The sequence below is a fragment of the Archocentrus centrarchus genome, chromosome 13 (assembly GCF_007364275.1).
Source record: "Archocentrus centrarchus isolate MPI-CPG fArcCen1 chromosome 13, fArcCen1, whole genome shotgun sequence".
Taxonomy (NCBI): domain Eukaryota; kingdom Metazoa; phylum Chordata; class Actinopteri; order Cichliformes; family Cichlidae; genus Archocentrus; species Archocentrus centrarchus.
The window spans coordinates 14068813-14090936 of NC_044358.1; the positions used below are offsets into that span (position 1 = coordinate 14068813).

Below are 22124 nucleotides of genomic sequence, written 5' to 3' on the forward strand. Positions count from 1 at the left end.
GTGTGGCGCGCATATAAATATACATATATATATATGTGTCTATGGTGGTGCGCTTCTTTGGGCCACTGAATAGCACGAGTTTATCTTTAACTATTTTTTTTAACTGCATAATCTGAGAAAGAAAAAAAGATAAAGGTATTTTGTATGTTAAACATTACGCACTTGGATGGCTCCAAAGTAGGAAGTATTTGGAGGCATCCTGGGTACTGTAGTTTTACAACGGTGTGAGGTATCGCTGGATATAATCCAGCCGGGAGATACTTTTATTCTTATTTTGTATAAAACGTGACAGAAATTTTATTACCAGGTAGCATACAATTTTATTTTGCATCTTTTTTTCCAGATGTCACCACACATTCAAACACAAACCAGCAATTACAACATTAACTTTTATGAAAACTGCAGGGGCATATACTCTCAAAAATTAATCTACTGATATGAGCCGTTTTTTTTTTTGTAGTTTAAATGTTTATAATTGGTTTATCATCAATAGTAACTCATAATTAGAGCCAATGAAGGAAATCATTCAGCATTTCCAAAGTTATTAAGGTCCAGGAGGATCGCTGAATTGAAAAGAAAGTAATACGCTCGAACTGTTAAAAATATATCAACGTCAAAGTCAACACTGCATTGTATTGTAAATCTTTATATACAGTCAGTCAACTTTACAATGAACATGCAAGGTCAGCCAGTGAAATTCACTATGAATATCATAGCAATTCCTTTTTTACAACTAGCTGCTCAAAACATGAGCAAACAACTGCACCCAAATCCACAGTGCAGTGATACACTTGTGCCCACCTCTTCCACCCAGCTCATAGCAGGGGACGGTGTGTGAAGCACAGGCTGTACATACGACAGCACTATGTTGGCGCACTCCTACTCCTTCACATACAGACCGACACTGCGCCATGCCGGATAGCAAAGAATTATAATTTGTCACTTTCTGGTGGGAACAGGAAAGGACAGCAGTTGCCTGTTGACCTCTCTCAGCTGAGCACTTAGAGTCTCTGTGGTTAAGGATAATTCTGCTAGTTGCGTCTGAAGGCTTGTGATGGTCTCGTTCAGCTCCTCCTCTTTGCGGCGAGAGTTAGCCGCCTGCCTGCTGTATTCCAACACCATGCATCCACCACCAATGAGGAAGATGACCGCTTCCCCGAGCAACTCGGCACCCAGCTCTGCAGCCGATTCCTCGTTCAGCGGCTTAATGGTGGCACCCTTGAAGCCCATGATCCTCATCTTCGTTCTCATCTCTATCCAGTGATAAACTGTGAGGGCAAAGAACATACAGTACATAAGCATATACCTGTTAGACTTTCAATATGTTTGGGTCCTGCTCACAATTTCCCTGAAGCATCAGGTGGTCTGATCAAAAGTGGACAGTTGTAAATGCAGGAGGAATTAAACTAAAATGTGTGTTTGGTCGATTATTTCTTTGTTGTAAAGATGCTTCTTTGCAATAAATCTGATACCATTGAAAAGCCTGTTTACATTTGTAAGGAAAATGTGGGCTGAGCCTGTGAAAAGCTTGCCAAATCTTCTCTGCTATTGACTTTTGTTTGGTGTTTATTGGATTGGATGACTGGATGGTGGAGGCGATATTCATCGCCTCAGTGACGACAAACTTATTCTGCTGCAGCTTATTCTGCTGCTGAGCAGTCAGCAGCAGAATAAGCTGTTTGGCTTTGACAGAAGAGCCTTCGTGGGGTTATTTTAATGGCATCTTACTGAGTCGTCTCTGCATTAATGACTTCTTCAAAAGGCACCTGAAGTCAGGTGATGCAATTAAGGAGGGAGTTGGTTGTAGAGGTGGCCCTCCCAAATAACAAAGGTATACACAATCTGATGACTAACGAAGTGTGTTCTGGACTCCTTTGTGTGAACCATCCTGTGGTCCCAAAATGGTCACAAGACAAATACATTACAGAGATGCCTGAAACTGTAAAAAGACAACAACAAAAACAAAACAGCAAACTGAAGAAACTCAGGTCTGTTGTTACTCTCCCTAAGAATCACCTTTCTCCAAAAATCATGACCCGAGGATAACAGCAAAAATATGCAGAAATCACGACAGATTGCCCCAAACAAGAAGAACCGCTGCAAAGGATCGTCTTAATATTCAACAACACTTCTGTGGCAATTTTCAATCAAAAGTTAAACTTTTTGGCAAGAATGCTCAATGCTAATAACGGAGGAAACAAAGAACTACACACCAAATCTTTTACCCAACTGTGGTTTATGGTGTGGGGAGCACCATGGTTTGAGGGTGCTTTTAAATCCAGGGTCTGGACACTGAGCAGTCACTGAGAGAATAAATTAATGTAATAAGATCTTTTACAGGAGAATGTCAAGGCCACAGTCCATAACCTGAAGCTAAGGAGAGGTTATGTGATGCTATGTGTGAGACAATGAACTAAAGTCAATCAACAACCTTAAGCCTACTGAGATGCTGCGGCTGAAAGGGGCTGTTAAACAAGAAAATCCCAGAAATCCTGAACTGAAACAGGTTTTTCTGGGAGCAGTGGTCCAAAATTCCCCTTTACTGTTACACAACTCTAACGAGCAGTTATAGAGCATGCCTAATGGAGACCACGGCTGATAATGGAGGTCTGTATGAGGTATATTTACCTCTTCACTTACTTTTCCAGATTTCCTGTCTCTTTAATGAACGTCCGTGGTTTATTATTTATTTGTATTATATGAAAATAAACTGATTGTTTAGAGGATTTTTTTTTCTTGTTTTAACACATACGTTTTCTGATGCAGCACACACCGCGGTACACACAAATAGTTTTACTTTACATTTGTGCAGTATTTTGAGTGATTAAACATAAAGAAGTGTCAGATTTGTCTAAACGATAAAGCGTAGAGGCGACTCAACATATTTCTGTCTAATCAAAGTCAATGTCACGGTCTGAACAGGGCGTTTGGACTATAGTTGTCCTGTCGTGCCCTCATAGCAAAGGCTTAACACAGCGTGCTCAATGACAGACAAGATCCACCCTTTTTTCAGCTTGCCTGGCTCCTATTGGTCAAAGAAATAAAGGCATAAACATGATTGGATAACAGCCCTTTCAGGTTCTTTGTCATTGGTTGTTGCGGCTCTCCTTGCTTATCAATCGTTGGGGGTAAATGAAATGAACTCCGAAGCATTAACAGCCGTTAGCTCGGTTACTCACGCTGTGCCGGCGGCAGGCAAACGTAATTTTTAAAGAACTCGCTCCTCCGGGCTCCAGCTTTTATCCGGTTAGCCACTGGCTTGCTCATCTGCCTCACTCCGAGGTAGAGGAGCTTGGCGATAGGGAAAGCACCCACAACCATCTTGGCGGAAACACTTCTTCCCACTGGGGCGGAGTACGTACAGGTTACGCGATGACGTATAATGATTGACAAGCCCAGTCACAAATCCGCCCACGGGTTCAAATCCTGGCCTTGGATTTACTTTAACTAACGGAAACGCTGTGATTCGTTTATTTATTTGTTGTTGTTGTTTGTTTGATTATTTTGCTGCCATTATATAATACTAGAACTGACATATTGATAAACGTACCATCTGTTCCCATCTGGTACTGTTACTAGTGTTTGACGTCAATTTGCTCTTCAAAATTATTTAAATATGTAAATAAGTAAATCAATTTAATTAAAAACAGTTATTAAGCATAGTTTCATATTTCATTGCTGCATGTCACGTCATTTCCACACTGCACAGGCATTATACAGTAAGCTATTATTTTAGAGGTTCTCCTTAAAATGAGAGGCGCTGCTGTATCTGAAATTATATTTTATTAAATGCGATATAGGCCAAACTAATTTTTAATTAAAAAAAAAATCATTTAATATTTCATTATTTATGCATGTGGTGTATAATATATATGCAGCCTACATATTTCACACAATAACTTCATATAAATGTTTCCATACCAAAGTGAGGACGTACACAAAAAGCCGTCAAAAACCTTAAAAAAAAAAAGGAAAAATTATGCAACGCCTCCCTCGCGACTTCACCTGGAGCAGCTGTGGCAGAAACACCTGGCTCGGGTTACAGCAGTGGAGAAATCCGAGGGGCTGGACTCTCAGCCAGAATAACTCAACTCCACACGCAGCTATGACTAAATGTCTGGAGCCGCCGCCACAGGACAGAGACTCAGGCTGATCCCGACTTCAGGAAGACGAGAAGCTTTGAGCGCAGCGCGGTTTACCCCTCGACTTCAGGACAGAAAGGAAAAGCTCCGATTCTTGAGGTACGAACTTTTAATCCGTCCCATAACGCAGGCTCGCTCGTCTTCATGGGTCAATACTTTAAGTTGCGTGATAAGATCACGTCTGTATTGTATGATTGGCCGTCTGATCGCAGCTCAGCTGAAATTGTGAAAACTCTTTTAATAACTTGTCTGTTTTCGGAGATTTTTTTCTTGTTCATTGTGAGGTTTCTTGTATGCGAGGAGGAGCTTGTTCTTTAATGAAAATCAGATGTTACCACCCGCGCCTGGCATGCCCCTCCGTCCAAAACCACAAAGAAAAAAGTGCACAAAGCCAGCTGCTGGCTGGACGTTCATGTGCAGCCAGTGCAGCACGTATTCACAGTTATCTGTAGCCGTTTTGTGGTTTTATTCAAGTATTTGTTCTGGTATTTTTCTAATGGTTTCTGTGCATTATTCTTGGTTGGTACTATACTGGGACCTGTCATGGATGAAGAATAATAATGGTTATTTTTAGTGTTACTAGAAGCAGAAAATTAATTCAGATTTTTGGTGTTTGCACAGGTACGGTTTCAATCAGTTTCCCTTCAGAAATTCAAATGTGGCCATTTTTTGGCTAAACTTAACAGATCTGTGCAAAACCTCCGTCCTGTTAGAACAGGACTGACATGGCATTTTTCCAGCATTTATTTGTCAAACCGGCTCGGCTGCATTGTGTGCTCCACTTGCTGTAATCTGATGCCAAACTAATGCTTAAAACCCAACAGAATTCCTACAATTTGACCTTGTGGACAGATCCATGCATGGACACACATACCAGCTGACACTTTCTTCTCGGTAATGACTTTGCTTTGCTTGAGCGTTTACGCAGCAGGCAGCAGACGGATGGATCTGGCTTGTAACTTGCCAGAAATGTCTGTCATGTGGCACAGCACTGAGAGATTCCTGCATCACATGCTGTGGAGAACAGTGTTACTGTAGAAGTGAAGAGGCTCACTCACACAGAGCCATGAGGCTGTGCCCAAAGAAAGCGGCCAACAAAAGAAAGAAAAGGTATGCTGTTTTTCTGGATTAGTAATCATCACCTCAGACTATCTCAGGTATATACATAGTTTATGCGCTCGTGTGTCTGCAGTGACTGGCTGTCATCCCAAGCTTGAGAAGATTAATAGTCATGTATTGTTTGGAAATGACAGTTGCTGTCACGAATAGAGCATCTAAGTGTGCACACTTGTTTGTGTAATTATGTAGGTTTGGCTTTCAGTGACTAACTAGGTTAGCAGTCCAGGTGTAAGAAAGTAGTTTGGGTGGGGTTTTTCTAACCTACACACTCACTGTTGTCAAAGTAGATGCCATGTTTAAGCAATAAGTCATCACAGTGTATTACTTGATAGCAGGTTGATCAATAAGCTGCTTATGTGCTGTTGATGCAGTGATACTGATGATAAAGCTTATCAGAGTGTGATGTTTTCAGGAATGTGTGACACAGATTCCTTTTTATTTTCACAGTAATTACGCAGCACCGCCCACATGTGTTTGCATCGTTACCCTCGGCCTCATTCTCACCACGCTTTCAAGCACTGTTCCTTCATGAAATGGAGACGAGGCCGTGTAAACATTAGACTGGATGTTTTCCTAGTGTTGGACTTTGGACTCTCGGGATTTAAAACCTAACCATGTAAGAGCTTTTAAAAAAGCTTTATTTTCCCCAGAGCCTGACAGAGAAGTCCTGTCGAGCAGGTGGGGGGTGCATGATGACATAGACGTGGTTTTAGGACTCCACGAGGAAAACAAAAAAAAGAGGAGTTGTGTATCTTTATCTTCCAGTTTTCTGCTAACATAAAGCCAAAGCTCTGGAGGAAGGATATGAAGGAGGGACCGACAATTGTGAAACAGGACAGGGAGGAAATTATTGCCTAGATGGAAATGTGTAGTTAGGATGAACATAGAGAATTAAACATGTAATCTTGAATTTCTAGTGAAGAACATGAAAGGAGCGGGAGGAGGGAGCGACTGCTTCTAGTCTTGGTCAGACACACCCAAACATTTTACAAAGCTAATGATTATTGTCTTTAATCTCTGTATTTTCACTGTACTTCTCATAGTTTCTCTTCTGTCGTTTTACAGAAGTTAACATTTTGCTGCAGAAGCAGCCGGTAGCTTTTTTGGTTCCTGTCTCATTCATCTTGGTTTCAGAGCTGCTTGTTGCTGTTTCGTACTGCATTGTGTTCTAAGCACTGGAAGGAACAGAAACTCAAACTGAGCCTTTCCAGGAAACTAACCGTAACAGAGAGCCAGAAATAGAGGACAGCACCGCTGCAGTGGCCACATGCTGTCAGTCTACTTTAAACTTCCAGATGCTTCTATATTTACATATGCTTGTGTTTCCTAATGGTGCAATAATCGCCTCGAGTGATGCTGTATGTCATAATTAAAGACGACAGACTAATTTATAAATCTCTGTCCTTACTTGTAGAAACTTTCTTTGTTCCAAGAGTTGCGTAGATTTGCGTGGTTTTGTTTAGGTTACTATATTTGCATAAGATACAACTGATGAGAAAAAGGAAGAAAAGATGCAAATTAAGAGCAGAAGCTATTGTGATTTTAAAAACAAACAAGGGGAAGTGAATGAAAGCGATGACCTCAAAATAACAACCTGATAAGCTCAAAGACACAAACAAGAGCAGACGCTAAACGTCAACTTAACAAACCTGTAATAGAAGATGATCGAACCCAAAATAAAAGCAGAGAGGAGCGAGGGAAAATGTACTGGCATTAGCTTCTATAGCTTTATTAGTTTACAATAAATTGAAGTGATCAGAAAAGTCAGTCTCATAATTACATAAAAAAGATTAATTTCTTACATGCATCTACAAATAAATGAAGTAAAAATCTCATTGTGATGCTGTTCTGGTGCAGTGACAGTGTAACAGTAACACCAACAGGCAAAAACTGTCACAACTGAGAGAAAATGGCAACAGTGCCAAATGTCACGCAGAAGAGTTTCTGAGGAAGGGAAGGGTGGGGTGGGGTGTTCATGGGTTCAGAGAAGGAGTGATCGACCTGACCTTTGTGAGTCAGTGAGAGTGTAATCTTGTTCTGTGTGAGCTGCTCTTGACAGAGATAAGTGTGTGTGTGTGTGTGTGTGTGTGTGTGTGTGTGTGTGTGTGTGTGTGTGTGTGTGTGTGTGTGTGTGTGTGAGAGGTGAATGTCTCACTGGGAGGAGCAGTGAGGAATGTGAGCCTGCTCCCAGGCCTGACTGAGATGTGACAGCGCGATGAAACAGCGCTGCAGTCTGTTGCTTCTCTTCGTGTCCAGCTGAAATCAAAGTGGTTTAAAGGAACCAGTAAAATCTGTGACTAGCTTATCACAGATCAAAGCAGCATCTGAGGGAAAGTGAAACGACTGTATCAACAAATTTGACACGGCTTCTTTGGTTGTTGTTGTTTGGCTTTTTTCCCATTATGTTGCAGTAAGCTGGATACAGGACAGTGCAGGCAAATCTGGGTGGTTTGCAGCACTGTGAGTTTACAGACTATGTTGCACCGCTGCAGGGCAGACTGTGGTTTCATTACTCTTGTAGGTTTTTGACATCACTGACAGTTTGATGCTCCTAGAATATCAATATATCAACACCATGAAACAGATTCCCAGCAGTTTACCCTGAAAACAAAGCAGAGATCCTCTAAAGCTTATTTCTGTTTATTTAGCGCAAATAAAACGAGGTCAGCACATGTACCACACATCTGCACTTCTCTGCAAGAATCAACAGCAGTCCCCCAGCATGCCCGAATCAAATGTTCCCTGATATCAGTTTTCAATCACTTTTATATCTTGATGAAATCTTTCCTTACGACATGCTGGCACTCTTTCAGCATAATTCTCTGCTCGGTGACTGCAGACCTGCTTCAGTTCATGGATTTCAGCACCAACAAAAACACCTTCCTTCAGTTTGGCTTCACTTTTCTGTCCAGGTGGAACAGAAACAGGTTTGTTGAAGTACAGGTGAAAGAGCACAAAGCTCGTTGAGGAGTGTAATGTGAATGTTCTTTAGTAACACCAAAGTGCACCTTTATACTGGCTCAGGTCACATCTCCTCACACACATGGAACATTGTTGGCTAACTACACAAAGAACATTATTATAAGAAATTATTACACGATGCATTTGTGAGTCAGTCATCTCTGCAGCATCAGGTGAGGCTTGCAGGGAGCCTTATCCCCTTTACATAATAAGATTAACACTTGTTAAACACAAAATTGTAAATAGGAGAAAATTATCTTTGAATGCTTCAATAAACTTAAATATAAATGCGATTTAATGGCAGGAGCCCAGTTTGCATCATAAATATAATTTGAGGTTTACATTTTATGGCTTTAATGAGCTTTTGTCATGACTTAGACTTTCTTTCATGAACTGATGAGTCTTCATAATATTTCTAGTACATGAACAATATTCACAGTTCTTAAAGGCTGAAAATACAGTTTACATTTTAGGTTTATTGACAGAATGCAACAGTTTTCAGTTTTTTATTGTTACAGAAGTTTCAGATCTAAAAGAAATTAAAAGGCTTCCATGCAGATGTTTTAGGTAGTTATTATTTTGCAGCATGTCATTGGCTTTACAGGTTGGCGCTGGAGCATCAATATCATTATAATTTGTCACACGCTTGAAGCTGTGCTGCTCCTGTCTGTCTGAAACTGGCCTTCAAACATAAGTCATCAGTGATGTTTGGCTTGAACACCTGGGATCTCAGGTAACATATCGGAGTCAACAAGTGAGGCAGGCCGCTGGAACCGGGCCGCCTAAAAGGAGCTCAAATGCTTTTAGTGTCACACTGTATGTCTGCAATCACACAGGGACATGTTTTTGTTTCTGCACTTTTGGTAATCAGGAAATTGTGGCTTGTTTAGACACGGCAGGCATTCAGCTTATCTGGAAATCGCCTGAAGGTGCTAAGAAAGCTGGAAGCCTGCAGCTGAGGAGAAAGGGAGGGGCTGAGCAGAGTAACGAGTGTGAAGTCTGAGCGAGTCTGTTTGTGCAATCTTTGCTGTGTTTCATTATTAGCAAGAAGATTAAAAAAAAAAAGATTCTTCTCACAAGATGGTAAAACACTTTTGGCTAACGGAGTTGTGAATTGTTCTCCTAACAGGTGGCTTCATGTTGATATCTCATGAGTCATGAGTTCTCAGACGAGCTTTGGGAGCAACATGCTGTGTGAGTTTGCACTCATGTTTAATTTGGCCTCTTGGCTCTTTGTATGTTTGTGTATGTGGGACTCATATCTGCTGATTGTGGTTTATATTCAGTCCAGGCCATGAACGATGACCTGAGTGCATCACTGGCTACAGCAGACGAGCTATCCAAAGAGTTTGACTCTTTGCTGAAGGAGGCCTCCTCCTCCTCCTCCTCCACCACCACCACCAACAAGTCTGAGTCACAGGTACACACACACACACACACACACACACACACACACACACACACACACACACACACACACACACACACACACACACACACACACACACACACACACACAGTACTGCTTACAGTGATGTTTCTGTAAGACTGTAACATGAGAGGAAACCTCAAGCACGCCCCAATCAGCTGTTTTTTAATATGTTAATTTGTTTGTGTTAAAATAAAACAATCTTTTTGTTAAGCACATTCTTTGTAATATTCTTATATAACAGATTCATTTTTCCTGCAGGCCATTTCCAGTATCTCCAGAGAGCAGCCTCAGTCCACCTGGTTTTCCAGCACCACTAAGCAGGCCTCAGGTGGCAGCAGCAACGGCTCCTCCAGTTCTTCAACTTTCTCTTCAAGCTCAACATCTTTCCATCCCACTGTGTCTGTCAGCTCCAGCAATAATAATGCGAGATCGTCCCCCGTTTTCTCTGCCAGCCCGTCGTCCTCCCCAAAGCTCCAAAGAAGCGCCCACGCTCCACACCGAGTCGGATCTGACATCAAACCGCAAAGTTACAGCCATTTAACTCAAATCCCGAAGCATAACACTTTACCTCGTTATGACAGGAGCCCACGAGGCTCCATTGGCTCCATGGATAGAAGCTCTGCCCCGAACCCCCCCGTGGCTATTGCTTTGGACCCATCTGCTTCAGTCCAGACCCCCATCAACCTGCTCAGCCCTTATGACAACAGCCAGATGGGCCGCAGGTCACCTCGACCGGACAGAAGCCCTTCTCCGCTGGCTTTCAATCATCCGACGGCCAGCACGCTTCCTCGAAACTTCAGCACTTCCAGGCAACAAGGTAGAAATTTTCATTTAAAGATATTTAAACTTAATTATCATGGGATAGATTTTGTTATTCCCTTTGTAGCCTAAAAGAAACTAGGTGAGGACCTACTAACAGATTATCACACTAAAAATAAAATGACCTCGGCACAGAAGTGCTGGATTTCAGATGTAATAATTAAAATATTACCAGGATTAAAGTGGGGGGGGGGCACTGAAACAGTGTGAGTAATTCTGTGAACACACGACTGCTGAACTGATCAACGTTCCTTTACTAAACATGATATTCATGTAACTTATGAGTGCAGTCAGCAGTGTGCCCCATAAGGCTAATAAACGCACAACTATTAGGTGACTGTGAGTGTAACAGGACCTTGACAACAACAGTATTACTGACTGATTGATATATTGATACTGGTATATAATAGTCAAATCTGTCATAGATAATTAAGTACCCTCACCTTCTGAACATTATAGGAAAAAACCCTCTAAAAATACTTTGTTGCTCTTTCAGTTACATAAAACAAATGAATAAACTAATAAAGATAACCCATGTTAGAAAAACACGAACCTTCGAGCTTACTTTCTCTGCTGTCTTTCCTTTGCTCACATTTTATCGCTCTATATCAGACGAGGCTGCGCAACGGCAAAAGAGCCCCGGCAAGTGGAACGAGACAGATCTGGACATGTCTTATGAAAGGAAGCCTCACAACACCTATGACAGTTGGTGGATTTATGATACTTTGTAAGTGAATTTGTGAACAAGCCTCAGTACTCTAAATTATTTGTTTGCTTTTTTCTTTTTTCTTCCTCCTGCAGAAACAGATTGGCTGCGGCCAATTGTGCCAAATAGCAACTGGAGAGAATCCAACCTCGATGGCCCTCCTTCAGCTGCAAGTGCCAGAAAGGTGAACTGGTGATACTGGATGAGACTTGTTTGTATGGCTTTTATGCATCTCAGAAACTTTAGTTCCCAAGAAATCTGCTTCCAGAGTCCCTGAGAAACTTCAGATATCCAGCATCTGTCAGGCTGGACCTCAGTGCAGGACACATGAGAACGGAGCTGGAGGCTCTTACAACGTTCAAACACACAAAATACAAAAGTACTAAATCCCCATCCAGAGTAGGAAAAGTCCACAGTACAAAAACACCTGAAGGGACAACTTCAGCTTTAGGGAAACACGACACACACACACACACACACACACACACACACACACACACACACACACACACACACACACACACACACACACACGAACGTGTGGTAATGAGACACGAGGAAACAGCTGGGAAGGACACTAACGAGACAGGGGAAACAAAATTGAACGCACAGGGAACAGGAAACTGTCAAAATAAAACAGGAAGAGACCAAACATGATACAACACTGAGACGAAGCACGATAACACAGAGGGACAAAACAGACACAGGAACACAAGAGGAACAGTAACTATGACACACTATAACCCAGAGGCCAGCTCAGAACCTCAGAAGAACAAAACTGTGGGCGAGTGTTTGCTGGTTTTTCACAGATAAGTGATCAGACCCTTAAACGCCTTTCCTGATTATCCTGATTTTGTCGTTCTCTCTGACAGAAAAATGTTCGGTTTAATGAAACAGAATCCTGCAGGATGCACAGTGAACACCATATTACTGGATTGTTGACACCGTTAAAATCTGAATGCTATAAAATCCAATTGGAGTGATAATTCTTGCTCCCTCCATCGAACGCTGTCTGAAATGTTTTTCATGTCTTTTCCAGGATCGTTACTCTGCTCCCCAGTTTTCCAGTGGTTCCCTCCCCCGTAATGCACGTATATCAGTACCACCATTGCAAGCCCACTCCCCTTACCAGTCTCATCCCATCTCTCGCATTTCAATTCCTCCCATTTCTACTCAGTCCCACCAGCATAAACCCATCCCTCTCTCTGTCATCATGCGCCTTCAAAACCCTTACTGGGGAGCAATGTCAATTCCCCAACCCAGAGGCTTTGGTGGAGAAAGTGACATGTCACCTTACCAGCCCACCGTACCCATCCACCAGCCTGTGCTTCAGCCACAGCTGCAGCCGCCTGAGCTGTGGCAGCCAGCTCTGTACAGTGATGGTAAACACATTTACAGACACCTTCACACTAATCTCTGTGGATCTTTGTGCTAAAAATGGGCTTTTTTATCCACGTTTACAGTGCTGAACCCAGGGGATATAGATGCAGAGTTGGAGCAGCTCTATAACCCTGTGAAGTTGGAGAACGCTGCCGTGTCTGAGGGTAGCGTGGAGGGCGAGGGCACCATTCAGGATCCTCCTCGGCCACTGAGCCCCACCAGGCTACAACCAGTGGTGGCCCCTGGGGCCCAGGCCCAAAGCCAGGCGATCCCTAACATAGAAGACGTGCTTGCCATCAGGGCAGAAATCCCCCGAGCCCTTAAGAGACGGGGTTCTGTGAACCTTTCAAAGCCCCTAAAGAAGCCCTTGAATTACCAACCGAACCAGTACAAGCATCTTATCAACAAGCTCTTTCGCAAGAAGGACTATTCTCAGAAGGTGGACAAAGGGAGTGAGAGCAGTGGGTCATCAGACGGGGAGGAAAGCGCTTTGCCTCCTGCCCCGTTACCTGTACCTCCTACATCCACAGCAGCTTCCCAAGACAAAGTAAGCATTCAGCAACAATTACCATGAATATAACAGTTATAACAGCAGCCTCTAATGTTTTAGCAGGTGGAGGACCATCTCCTGCAGCCAAGTGTTTCACTTCATACAAGCTGGTTTATGTTTTTCCTTCAGAACTACCGTTCGATTTTACGGCGGCCCAACCGGGATCGCAAAAACACTGGAAGACGAGCTCGGCTCAGCCCGCTGGTGCTTCTGCTGGATGGAGCTTTAGCCGGAGATCTGGAGGCGGTGCAGAGAGCTGTCCAGGAGGTCTGTGTACTAGCTACTATACTACTGTTCTGCAACTAAATCTACTACTACATCCTAGTGATGGTAGCAGTACACTAAAATACTAAAACCACAGCACCAGTATTTAAAATCTTATATAACTTTGATACATTTACCCACATCATAAACTATGCAGCCAACAAGGGTTGGGTGTATTTAAAGACGTTTGCCTGATTCCTGAGGACTGCCAGCAATAGTTGCATAAAATCAAGCACAACATTAACTTAACAGATTAATATTGTTTATATTCACACATTAAATCAAAGTAAAAACAAAGTTTGCATCTGCCTTTTAGTTTGGTGTAAACTTGAGTTGTTTTGCACTTCTTTACTCACGTCAGCAGCCTCCATGAATGAGGTTTACAGGACTTCCTGCTCCACTTCTGGATTTAGACATTAAGGAGGACTGAAAAATATGTTATGTTTAACTTAGTTTTGGAGGAAGGTATGCTGAGTGTGCATCCCATTGTTCAGCTCCTCTCTGAACCTTCGAGTCAGCACAACAGCTTCTATTTTAGAGGTTGGGGGGGTGTTACAGGCTCGCTGAACAAAACGCTGACAGTCATGGTGGATAAATTGGTTATAATAGATGCAGAAAAACATTTTTGTTTAGGATTCCACTTTCTTTATCTGACAAATCTACAGATGAGTGACCCCAGCCAACCGAATGAGGAAGGCATCACTGCCCTTCACAATGCTGTCTGCTTTAGACATCATGATGTGGTGGATTTCCTGGTTCGCATTGGAGTTAATGTCAGTGCGCCTGACAGCCATGGCTGGTAAATATTTATTTACTATTTTATGTACGTACCTTCTCTGTCTCACCTCCTGTTAGAGTTCCCTCCTGTGAATTTGCATAACCGTCTCATGTAACATATGTAACAGATTCTGTTTGCCAAGCTGAGAATTTTGCTTCTGGCACTGTTAATGTTGCCTTTGACATTTTTAGAGCACAGCGCTGCGCCCTGCATGTACAGTCATGTGCAAAAGCACACCCTCTTTCACTTCTAAGGTTTTCCATATCAGGACATGAGTATCAGGAGATACTTCAAACACACTTGATTACTGATTATTATTAGCAAGTGTGATCATCTCTATAAAGGCAGAGGTTTTGGTAGGTTGCAGGTGTGTGTGCAAGCCCACCCTGCTTACCAATGATCTTAAAGAAGCAATCGTTGCTGTCTGTCCATCTGGGAAAGGTTATAAAGCCATTTACAAAGATTATTCACAAGTGGGAAATATTATATTTAAGACAGCTGCCAGTCTCCTCTGGAGTGGACGTCCCACCCCTGTGAAATGCTCAGAGAAATTGTGAAAAATCCAAGAGCTCCATGTCAGACTCCACAGCTCCAGTTAGCGTGTTAAATATTAAATGGAAAAAGACGGAATCAGTGTGGCTTGTTTGGAAGTCTCGTCTCTCTGAAAATAACAGGACAAACACACAAACACACGTACCTGATGCTGTCATAGGAAATTCAAACACAATCTTTATAATGAATACTACTTCTATTATTATTATTATTATTATTGCCTTTTGGTCATTATTTATAGTTTACCAAAACACCATAAGCCACAAAATGCTCAGAATTATGATTAAATAAATAAAAGCTAAAATGAATCACATCAACATTTACTGCCCAAACTTTTTTAGTTGTTTTGTTGTGTTTGGGTTTGTTTTGATCTTTTTTTTTTTAACTTGAGCCACGGTGAGTGTCTCAGAACGAGTGAAGTTCAAAACCTCCATTATTTCAGCACGAGCCTCACCTTTTCCTTTTAAACCGTCACCACTTTGGAAACACTTTGGAAAGGTGCAACATTTCTGGCTTCCTCTTTGGACACAGTTGTTTCAGTTTTTTCAGTCAGACTTTCTCCTGCTTTCTGGTCTCAGAGGTGCAGGCTTCTCTCTTGTGACCACTTTCTCCACTTTATGGAGGTAAATGTGCTTCCTTATAGAGAGAGGAATGGGGGTGGGGCAGTATGCAGATTATATGCAGATTGCAGATTCTGATTTACTAACATGGTGCTAAGAACAAAATCGACCAGTGTGCACTTTTTTTAAATTTGTGTATGCATTTGTTGTCTGTGCAGGGTAAGAACGTTTCCCTGCACATATCAATAAATGAGGGCCAATATCAGATGTGGAGATGTTTGTTCATAATGCACAGACTTGGGCTGGTTTTGCAGCTACAGGGCCTGTGCACATTGTAGTCATTGAATTGACCATGAACGCCTTTGTATACCAAGTAGTCTAGAGTCAAATATGAGGCCATCTGTATGATAGCTAAAGCTTGATTAATTGGATCATGCAACAGGACAATGATCACAAACACAGAAGCAAATCTACAACAGCTGAAAAAGAAAAGTCCAGACCTCAACCCAACTGTACTGCTGTAGCAGGACCTTCAGAGAGCCGTGCATACACAAATGCCCGCAAACCTCAATGAACTGAAGCAGCATTGTAAAAAAAGAGTGGACCATAATGAAGTGAGAGCCTAATAAAGTCATACAGAAAATAGTTACTTCAAGTTATTGCTGTTGAAGGTGGTGCTGCAAGCTACTGAATCATGTTCATGTAATCTTTTTCTCTTCTGCATTTTGATTTTGTTCTTATTAAATAAATAATGACACAGTGTAATGTGTCATAATGTGTCATTACCTCCTCACCCCCAACCGGTCCCAGCAGATGACTGCCCCTCCCTGAGCCTGGTTCTGGTTTTTTCCTTCCCACTGTCACCAAGTGCTGCTCATAGGAGATCGTTATGATTGTTGGGTTTTCTCTGTATTATTGTAGGGTGACCAGATGATTTCTTTGTTTTTTTTTTTTTTATATATATTATTATTTCCTGATACACAAAACCTCACAGCTGAAAGAGGGTGTATTTGGCTATATTTACTGACAGCTCTTTGTGTGGCCCACAGGACTCCGCTTCATTGTGCAGCCTCTTGTAATGACCGTCCTCTCTGTGAGTTTTTGGTAAGGAATGGAGCTGCTGTCATGGCCATTACAGAACGAGACCGAGCTACCGCCTCCCAGAAGTGTGACCCTTACACTGCTGGATATGAGGACTGTGAGAGCTTCCTGAGGGGTGAGGCAACACATGAAAACTGCACTTTTAACTGTTAAGTTAGTCATAATTGACTAATTAATTATAATATATTCTACTGATATAATCTACTGCACTGTTGACCTAAGGATCATTTGTTTCCAATCTCATTGTACATCCTGTATAATGACAATAAAGGCATTCTATTCTATTCTATTCTATTGATGTAGTCAGTTCAGCTTCAGTCATTAACACACACATACAGAATATGTATATACTGTATGCTCCAATATAAACTATGGTTAAAAAAAATATATATATGTAAAAAGAAAATTTTGTTCAAATTCTCCTCCCTGTTAAGGTGACATTTAATTTTTGACATGTTACACGTGGACATAACAATAGGACACATTATAATGACAAGCTTTAAAAAAGTTTAGCATTTTTTTACTTACTTATTTTATGCTAATTTAAGAATAAAAAGTAAGAACACTTTAGGGAAGATTTCAAAGCTGTAGTGAACTATAATTTCTTTATTTAATATGACAACAAAAGCAAAAATAGTAACCTCTCCCTCCAAACTACCACTTTCTGGTGCAGCAGGTCTTTACACACAGCTCAAAAAATTAAAGGAACACTTTGAAAACACATCAGATCTCAATGGAGGAAAATCCTGCTGGACATCTCCACAGATATGGACGTGTGAGGAATGAAAGGAGCCACATCATGAGATGGAAATAAAAATGATCAGCCTACAGAGGCTGAATTCAAAGAAAAATGATGCAGCAGGCTGGAACATGTCTGTGTAGATTCTCAGTCATCCAGGTCATAGTAGTCTCTGGAGCTTGAAAAAGGCGACTGGACTTCTTTTTGTTTCTTGAAGACGTTTCACCTCTCATCCGAAAGGCTTCTTCAGTTCTCAACCAAATGGTGGAGAGACCCAGGTATTTAAACCCCTGTGGGCGTAGTCCCATGGAGGTGGTTATGACCCTCTATTGATCATGTGCTTGAACACATGTGCCCAGGTGTGAAGGGGGCGTGGGTCATATTTAATCAGTGGTTTCAGTTGAAACCAATTTAGGACTCCGCTCCATTGTTTCCTGTGGCCTATTGAGGTCACTGGAACAAAGGTGTGAATGGGGGCTGAGACGTCTGGGAAGGGAGCTCAGGACAGCACTGTAAGCGGGGGAAAGTTGGTGACGTAATCCACCTCCTCTGTTCAATGATGGTTGTTCACAGTGGACATAGATGGCTTCTTTCACTCCTCTTTCAAACCATCTGTTTTCCCTGTCCAAAATGTGGACATTGGCATCCTCAAAAGAGTGCCCTTTTTCCTTCAGATGCAGATGTACTGCTGAATCTTGTCCTGTCGAGGTGGCTCTTCTATGTTGTGCCATTCGTTTGTGAAGAGGCTGTTTGGTTTCACCAATGTAGAGGTCCGAGCACTCTTCACTGCACTGAACAGCATACACTACATCGCTGATCTTGTGTTTGGCGGGTTTGTCCTTGGGATGAACCAGTTTTTGTCTTAGGGTGTGACTTGGTTTGAAGTATACTGAGATGTCATGCTTGGAGAAAATTCTTCTGAGTTTCTCTGACAAGCCTGCCACATATGGGATGACAATGTTGTTCCTCTTGTCCTTCCCATTCTCTGTAGTTTGTGTTTGGCCTTCATTCCTGTGCATCTTAGCTGATTTGATGAAGGCCCAGTTGGGGTAACCACATGTTTTGAGGGCTTTCTTAATGTGTGTGTGGGAATGGGAATGGGAAGGACAAGAGGAACAACATTGTCATCCCATATGTGGCAGGCTTGTCAGAGAAACTCAGAAGAATTTTCTCCAAGCATGACATCTCAGTATACTTCAAACCAAGTCACACCCTAAGACAAAAACTGGTTCATCCCAAGGACAAACCCGCCAAACACAAGATCAGCGATGTAGTGTATGCTGTTCAGTGCAGTGAAGAGTGCTCGGACCTCTACATTGGTGAAACCAAACAGCCTCTTCACAAACGAATGGCACAACATAGAAGAGCCACCTCGACAGGACAAGATTCAGCAGTACATCTGCATCTGAAGGAAAAAGGGCACTCTTTTGAGGATGCCAATGTCCACATGTTGGACAGGGAAAACAGATGGTTTGAAAGAGGAGTGAAAGAAGCCATCTATGTCCACTGTGAACAACCATCATTGAACAGAGGAGGTGGATTACGTCACCAACTTTCCCCCGCTTACAGTGCTGTCCTGAGCTCCCTTCCCAGACGTCTCAGCCCCCATTCACACCTTTGTTCCAGTGACCTCAATAGGCCACAGGAAACAATGGAGCGGAGTCCTAAATTGGTTTCAACTGAAACCACTGATTAAATATGACCCACGCCCCCTTCACACCTGGGCACATGTGTTCAAGCACATGATCAATAGAGGGTCATAACCACCTCCATGGGACTACGCCCACAGGGGTTTAAATACCTGGGTCTCTCCACCATTTGGTTGAGAACTGAAGAAGCCTTTCGGATGAGAGGTGAAACGTCTTCAAGAAACAAAAAGAAGTCCAGTCGCCTTTTTCAAGCTCCAGAGGCAGGCTGGAACATTTAGCTGAAAGTTCATTGCAGGAACTCAGTAGTTTGTGTGGCCCCCACATGCTTGTATGCATGCCTGAGAACATCAGGGCTCCTAATGAGATGATGGATGGTGTCCTGGAGGATCTCCTCCCAGATCTGGACCAGAGCATCATCGAGCTCCTGGTCCAGGTTGGACCTCAGACTGAAACTGCACTGAAACATGATGTCTGATAGGTGTTCTACTGGATTTAGGTGAGTGTGGGGGCCAGTCAGTGGTATCAATTTCTTCATCCTCCAGGACCTGCCTGCATACTCTCACCACATGAAGCACCAAGAGGAACCCAGGACCCTCTGCATCAGCGTGGGGTCTGACAGGTCCAAGGATTTCATCCTGATACCTGATGGCAGTCAGGGTGCCGTTGCCTCGCCTGTACAGGTCTGTGTCCCTCCATGGATGTGCCTCCCCAGTCATCACTTACCCACCACCAAACTGGTCATGCTGATGCAAGCAGCAGAAGGGCGTGACTCTGCCATCTCGATGTAAAGTTTTCCACCGCTATTTCACTGCATGGTGTATTACACAAGAAAAGCGATGTGATTTTCACAGCTGTGAGTTAGGTTGGGCCCTAAGGCTGAACTTGCTAGAGGACGTTGGGCCCTCAGGTCACCCTCATGATTGTTTGCTCAGAGACATTCACACCAGCGGCTGCTGGAGGTCATGTTGTAGCTCTGCAGTGCTCATCCTGTTCCTCCTGCACAAAGGAGCAGATCCTGGTCCTGCTGATGGGTTAAGGAGCTTCTCCTGTCCAGCTCTCCTACAGTAACTGTCTGTCTCCTGGAGTCTCCTCCATGCTCTGAGACTGTGCTGGGAGACACAGCAAACCTTCTGCCAATGGCACGCATTGATGTGCCATCCTGGAGGAGCTGGACTACCTGTGCAGCCTCTGTAGGGTCCAGGTATGACCTCATGCTACCAGCAGTGACCCTGACCCTAGCCAAATGCAGAACTAATGAAAACCAGAAAAGATGAGGAGGGGAAACTGTGAATGTCCTCCACCTGTGAAACCATTCCTGTTTGGGGGGGTCTCATTGTTGCCCCTCTAGTGCACCTGTTGTTAACACCCCACAGGAGCTGCAGTGTTGGAGATGCTCTGACCAGGTCATCTACCATCACAGTTTGGTTCTTGTCAAACTTGCTCAAATTCAATTCAATTCAATTTTATTTATATAGCGCCAAATCGCAACAAACAGTCGCCTCAAGGCGCTTTGTATTGTGGGTAAAGACCCTACAATAATACAGAGAAAACCCAACAGTCTATATGACCCCCTATGAGCAGCACTTGGTGACAGTGGGAAGGAAAAACTCCCTTTAACAGGAAGAAACCTCCAGCAGAACCAGGCTCAGGGAGGGGGGGTCATCTCACGCTGCCCATTTTTCCTGCTTCTAACATCAACTCTGAGGACAAAATGTTCACCTGCTCCCTGATAGAGCCCACCCACTAACAGGTGCCACGGTGAAGAGATAATCAGTGTGATTCTCTTCACCTGTCAGTGGTCATGATGTTGTGCCTGACCAGTGTATGTATCCTCTTGTCTTTCTTCAGGTATGGAGGAGGCCATGGGAGGGGATAACAGCGGAGTGCTTTACGCTTTGTGGAGCTATCCAGCTCAGGCAGCAGATGAGCTGAGCTTTAAAGAAGGAGACATGGTTACCATCCTGCAGAAACCTGAAGGGTCAGACTGGTGGTGGGCCTCACTGTGTGGCAGGGAGGGGTTTGTTCCCAACAACTACTTTGGGGTAAGATACCAATAACTGAATAAAGAAAACATCGGTTCAGTTCTTATCTGCTGATTTCATCAACTTCATTTTACAAAAACATGATTTTTTTTCTTCTTTTCTAGCTTTTCCCAAAGGTTCGGCCAAAGTCTCTGTGTTAAGCAGTCTGTGGATCATCAGCCCTGACCAACGAGAACCTTCTCAGGAGTCTGTATGATTCTGAGAAGGTCACAGAGCTGGAAAACATCTTTGATCTGTCAGTGAAGGCTGTACTGACAAGGATAACTCTTTGTAGTGACTGTGCTGTAGGATATTTATGTGAAACAGAGCTCTATAACCGAGCTCGGCAGGTTTGGTTACAAAGGGCTCATCTTCCATGTTGTTCTGCTCGGCTGACGTTCTGACTCGAATGGTTACTAATCAGACCGCAAACATCAGCAGGGTCAGTGTAGCTCTATGCTGCACTCACAGGAAAATCTCATTACTGATGCCATCAAAGAAGCATCGCAGGGAAAACGAGCAGTTAGGAGTTAGTATGGAAGTGTTAATATTACATAATAAATATTACTCAGATGTCTTTGCAAATATCTTCTCAGATATTAGTGTTAGGATTCAAGGATTCATTCTCTCTGTATACAGTGAACCTCAATAACAACCACATTCATGACATATATGAGATTTTTATTTTATTTCTTTCAGGAGTCATGTTCTCCTGCCAGTAGGGATGGAGGTAGTAGGTTTCCCATAGTGTTTTTAACCAAACAGGAATTCCCCAGTATTTTCTTCTTGCCTTCAGTTTTTATGCTGACTATATAAGTTTACCTTTTTTGAAAGAGTGTGTGTTTTCTGGGGCAGTGAAGTGTGTGTGTGTGTGTGTGTGTGTGTGTGTGTGTGTGCGTGTGTGTGTGTGTGTTATCAGTGGTTGTTTCCAGTTTTCTTTGTTGCGGGGACCTCTGTGCATTTAACCTTTAGGTGTGTAGTTCTTCAGCACACGCAGTGATCAGATGTTTAAGTCGTGAATAGACGATGAGTCCTTCACTGTTTGGATTTTCACTCAAATCATGAGCTGTATTTGTTTGCTGCGTAAAATAAAATTCTGAAATGTGCCGTACTGACCAACAGAGGGCGCTGTACCATCAAGTATTTGAGCATCTGAACAGCACATGTTTCCAAGCAAATACGAAAATACTACTGTAATACTATTGTAATAGTACTGCATGACAACCCACCATTGAAGGCTGTTTGTGCAGCATCACTGCTCTCTGTACCATTCATGGGGAAACATCTTGCTCCTTATCTGAAGTTCATTTTCCTGCTCTTTTTCTTTTATACCACAGAGCTCTCCTGGGAC

General features: G+C 42.8%; 2 protein-coding genes across 2 annotated transcripts; one reads left to right on the forward strand and one right to left on the reverse strand.

The window, feature by feature from the left end:
• Positions 1-295: 295 nt before the first annotated feature.
• Positions 296-3377, reverse strand: opa3 (outer mitochondrial membrane lipid metabolism regulator OPA3). The gene is made up of 2 exons (XM_030744795.1): positions 3180-3377; positions 296-1268 (listed from the first exon to the last, which is right to left on the reverse strand). The coding sequence occupies exons 1-2, from the start codon at positions 3319-3321 to the stop codon at positions 940-942; spliced, it is 471 nt and encodes a 156-aa protein (XP_030600655.1). The 5' UTR covers positions 3322-3377; the 3' UTR covers positions 296-939.
• A 681-nt stretch (positions 3378-4058) lies between these two features.
• ppp1r13l (protein phosphatase 1, regulatory subunit 13 like) lies at positions 4059-21900 on the forward strand. Its single transcript, XM_030743442.1, has 13 exons — positions 4059-4241; positions 9352-9416; positions 9509-9642; positions 9913-10471; positions 11086-11178; positions 11275-11363; positions 12219-12561; positions 12643-13106; positions 13239-13376; positions 14039-14172; positions 16313-16479; positions 20601-20794; positions 20899-21900. The coding sequence occupies exons 2-13, from the start codon at positions 9380-9382 to the stop codon at positions 20932-20934; spliced, it is 2388 nt and encodes a 795-aa protein (XP_030599302.1). The 5' UTR covers positions 4059-4241; positions 9352-9379; the 3' UTR covers positions 20935-21900.
• Positions 21901-22124: the final 224 nt, after the last annotated feature.

What these genes read in the sequence shown, in the direction of transcription:
- ppp1r13l (XM_030743442.1), top strand. Translation starts at nt 9,380, where the DNA reads ATGAGTTCTCAGACGAGCTTTGGGAGCAACATGCTGT. An exon ending in CTTTGGGAGCAACATGCTGT is followed by an intron (nt 9,417 to 9,508) that starts GTGAGTTTGCAC and finishes GTTTATATTCAG; the next exon opens with TCCAGGCCATGAACGATGAC. An exon ending in GCGCCTGACAGCCATGGCTG is followed by an intron (nt 14,173 to 16,312) that starts GTAAATATTTAT and finishes TGTGGCCCACAG; the next exon opens with GACTCCGCTTCATTGTGCAG.
- opa3 (XM_030744795.1), bottom strand. Translation starts at nt 3,321, where the DNA reads ATGGTTGTGGGTGCTTTCCCTATCGCCAAGCTCCTCTACCTCGGAGTG. An exon ending in TTGCCTGCCGCCGGCACAGC is followed by an intron (nt 1,269 to 3,179) that starts GTGAGTAACCGA and finishes TTGCCCTCACAG; the next exon opens with TTTATCACTGGATAGAGATG.